General features: G+C 46.6%; 1 protein-coding gene across 2 annotated transcripts; it reads right to left on the reverse strand.

The window, feature by feature from the left end:
* Positions 1-2,158: 2,158 nt before the first annotated feature.
* LOC147607030 (putative receptor protein kinase ZmPK1) lies at positions 2,159-3,922 on the reverse strand. Of its 2 annotated transcripts, XM_086791346.1 has the most exons (2): positions 3,060-3,922; positions 2,386-2,788 (listed from the first exon to the last, which is right to left on the reverse strand). In XM_086791346.1, the coding sequence occupies exons 1-2, from the start codon at positions 3,571-3,573 to the stop codon at positions 2,529-2,531; spliced, it is 774 nt and encodes a 257-aa protein (XP_086647472.1). In that variant the 5' UTR covers positions 3,574-3,922; the 3' UTR covers positions 2,386-2,528. The 2 variants fall into 2 exon arrangements, with proteins under 2 accessions (XP_086647471.1, XP_086647472.1); XM_086791345.1 differs by having other exon boundaries at positions 2,159-3,919.
* Positions 3,923-4,151: the final 229 nt, after the last annotated feature.

The following is a 4,151-nucleotide window of genomic DNA, read 5'->3' on the forward strand; positions in this document are numbered from 1 at the left end:
CATGGGCACAGCCTTGGCTATGGCAATGCATGGCCGTGGCTATTCCTTGCCATGGCCATGCATCGCCACAGCCAAGCCTAAGCTACGAATGCTTCGCGACTTAGGCTTGGCTATGGTGATGCATGGCCATGGCAAGGGCCTAGGCCGCAGCAAAGCAAGGGTGCAACTTTGCTTCAAGGTAGGCTTGGCATATGTAAAGCAAGCATGATATACACATTCTGATGCACTCTAACTTTACGTATGTGTGTAGAATCATGGTTGATACCCCGAAAGGTTACAACCCCTTGGACACATTGTGGTACACCTCCACCCATCCTTCTCCAGAGCTTTCTTTCATGTCTACACACCACAAGCTCTTAGCCCAAAGCAGTTCTATCAGTTCACCTCACATGCTACCCCTGAGCAGAGAGCCATGGCACAACAATACTTTGGGGGGGGATGGGCCCTCCAATCCGTCCACTACTGCCTCGCTTGCAACGGCACGCACCCCTAGCCACGTCGCTCGACTATGCGTAGACATAGTAGTGGTTGTGGTGGTTGTTCTGGGAGTGGTGGCTTAGATGCACGTTTCTCCTCAGCTAGTACACCATGCACGCCTAGGAGTCCTTACGCTTGCTTCTCGCTTGACATCCAAAGAGAAAGTGTATTATGTGCACAACAATGGAGCCGTGGTCATGGATGATGAAGGGAAGGAGATGAAAGGGCACATCCACCAACTTATAAAGATTTAATTGCGCATGAAGTGATGAAAAATAGATGTAGTGCAGTGCTAGCCATGTCTACATCTGTTTTTGGCTTGTACACATGATTTTTTGCCGTGTTGCTATCCATGATTTGGATCAACACTTTCATGTAAATGATATTATTTTGTTACACCTATTTTGGGTTGTTACTTTGACTTGTACATATGATGGTTTGGCACATACAAAGTGTTGTTATCCATGCCTTGGATCAACACCGGCATGTAATCACGAAAAATGTAATTATCTTTTTTAATTAATATAAAATGTAGGTTTTCTCTAAATTATAAGTATAGTTGGACAAGTACTCTTACCACCAATAGACATAATGGTGTAGCCATAATCTATAGCCGATTGCACCATTTTGCTCAAAAAAAATCCTGCACAAAGCACCGGTATAAGTGCCGATACCGGCGCATATGTACCGGAGGGTATACTCGCATTCGTGCCATTTACCATGCCTTCTTCAGGCTCCAGTATGAGCACCGATAACCCATCATTTCCTTGTAGTGGATTAATGATTTATTATTGCATGAAAGGAATAAGGAAGGACTAGAGTGACTTGATAGAAGGGAAAGAGGAGATTAGTGATTTATTAGAGATAAGTTCTTGTATGGAAGGAATAAGGCGAGACTTCATCAAGAATTAAGAAAGGGAGTGGGTGTACTAGAGTAAAGGGAGCAGTTGTACGCCGAAGACATCCAGTTCTAGTTTTCATGGTTATACATGTAGTTTTATAAGTGTGTATAACCATGTTCGTACCATGAGATGCCAACCACATTCTAGTTTTCGCGGTTATACATGTAGTTTTGTAAGCGTGTATAACCATGTTTATATCATGAGATGACAACCACTTCTCTCACTCCCTTCTCTCTCTAAATTGCGCGGTTAAGTTTCACTCCTAGACCCCCCCATTCTCTTGTAGTGTATCGCGTCTACTACACCCAATCAAACATCTTTTGACTTAAGTGAGCTTTATTGCTTTAACCTGCCTCCTAAGGTTTCACTACAAGTTACTTTTGGATGTGTTTCATCTCTAAGATTTCACCATAAGTTACTAATATTATTACATCACATTTCACCTTGAAATCTTTAAACTTCGATTTATTACAATCTATTTCTAGCAGCTTGAGCATGCAGCTTGAGCTTAGAGGGCAACGGGTCCGCAACCCAACACCACCATAGACCCACTAACGGCATTCAATTTAAGAAACAGGTGACACCCTTTTACTCGCACTTGACAAAGATCCACTTTTTCATTTACCAAATAGTTAATGGCTTTCTTGCAAAGATAAACAAGATGATAATGGTTACGAAAAAACTTTGTAAAACACACCTCGATGACTTCTTTTTCATTTACCAAATAGTTTATGGCTTTCTTGCAAAGGTAAACAATATATTAATGGTTATGAAAAAACTTTTTAAAGCACACCTCGATGAATTTATAATAAATACTTCCAATGCGTGTAGTACTGTTGATATCTTTGATGCTTGATTAATTTGAGCTATGCCAGAGGGACTGGGAGCTCCATTTGGTTGCAGTGTCCACGATAGCGCTGGATACCAAAGGGTCCGAGTCGGAGATTTTCAGGAAGACGCGGTGTTGCTGTGACCCTGGGCTGTAGCCGTTTTGCACTTCTTGCTTCAGCCAGCAGTGGCCGTCTCCAGTCTGCCAGTATACAGCTGCCACACAAGAGCAGCTGTCGAAGCACTGCTGCTTGCATTCTTCTTCTGACGAAGATGTGAAATCATCGTAATCATTGAATGGGAAATCTATGTCTTCCAATTCTACATACTTGATGCCGCTGCAGTTGAGGATCTGGTAATTCGGACGGCATCCCCCAGACAGATCGGTGGAATCGAGGACTGAGAAGCCTGGTGGGCAGATGCAAGTGGGCTGCGGCTCGTATATGCATACTCCGTAGTTGCCACATAGCTGCTTGACGCGGGAGCAAACATCTGTGAAGGCAAGCCAGACGCTGTTCCACTGAGCAGAGGCTTGGTCCCAGGTGTACATGCGGAGGTTGCCATCCACGTCCAGGGTAAGCCTGCGTGTAGCCGGAGAGCCACAGTCGTTAGAGATGAATGTTGATTCGATGGATGATGGGGAGGTGTAGAGCGAGATGTTTCCAAGTTGATCGAACTGGACGAAGACGGAGAGAGCGTGCGTTCCGTGCCCAGAGAACGGCGTTCCCCAGTCCCAGTAGTCTTCTGGGAAAGGGGAATCGGCGATGAACTGAGTGTAGGAAAGCTGAAGAACTCCGGTAGGTTTGAAGGTAAGAGAGTACCTCCCGGTGGAGAAATCGTTGGCGCGCTTACCGGAAATGAGCTGCGATTTGGCGGTGAAAGGCTGGCCTGGGAGGAGGGTATCGGTGGGATGCGTGAAACTCTCCCAGACGTAGCCTGAGCTGCTATTGAGCAGAACCAGGTTGCCGGTGTCCAGCAGCTGGGCGCGGACGACGCCTAGACCGGAGGTGCCGGAGGACCAAATAATAAAGGACGAGATGGAGGGGTCGGAGAGGCGAAGATCACCGGAGTCTGACAGCGTGAGGGTGGCGGAGACGGACACAGCAGTGTCGCGGTTGGCCACCCAAACAGGGTGGCCGTCCGGGGAAACGGCAAAAGAGATGGCCAGGTAGAGACTCGCAGAGCTGGAGCTGAAGGAGGAAGACGGGCGGAAAGAGAGCATGAAGGCTGACGAGGGGGATTTCAAAGGCGGGGAAGATGGGGTAAGAGAAGAGCTCAACTCCAAGACGTTCTCGCCGGCGCCAGCGTGCAATAGCTGTGTACAGAGGAGAGAAACAAGCAGCATGCCGAAGGCCATTATCAGCATGGTTCTCCCCCCACGAATACGGAGGAACTGCTTCTCGTGTTGAAGACGGTTCGTCTCCACTCAAACAAAGCGATAACTTCTTGAGTAAACGATGGTGTCGTTGGACCTGCCTCCACATTAAACCACATGGCATCTAATTGCATCCGGGGCCTCGTTTACTTTTTGAGTGGGATATGACTCCCTCTGGTCTATATGGCACGGTGTGTTAAAGAGGCCCCCAAGTGGGATCTACAGGTGAGGGGGGACTGATTTTGGGCGGGGCCGATCGTCTAGAATCCAGGTAGAGTTTTTTTGTGATGTTATGCTTCGCCTCCCCTATTTTACAAAAGAACTAGGGCCCCAAAGTAAACTAAGGCCATCCTGCAATAAATTTAGGCTTGCCATGTTACCTAGTTTACTCCAATTCCCGAGTTTGGACTTAGATTTTTTTTTTTGCCTAAGTCTCAAAATGCAAAAGAAAGGTTTTGAACCCACTACGTGCCGCTAGGGCTCGGGGGGGTCACTCATAAATATGTAAGCGTAGCATGTTGGTTCACCAAAAAGTATTTTTAAAATCCCCTTTTTACACATTTTTTACA

The sequence above is a fragment of the Cibotium barometz genome, chromosome 56, assembly GCF_041138505.1.
Source record: "Cibotium barometz isolate CiBa-2024 chromosome 56, ASM4113850v1, whole genome shotgun sequence".
Classification (NCBI taxonomy): domain Eukaryota; kingdom Viridiplantae; phylum Streptophyta; class Polypodiopsida; order Cyatheales; family Cibotiaceae; genus Cibotium; species Cibotium barometz.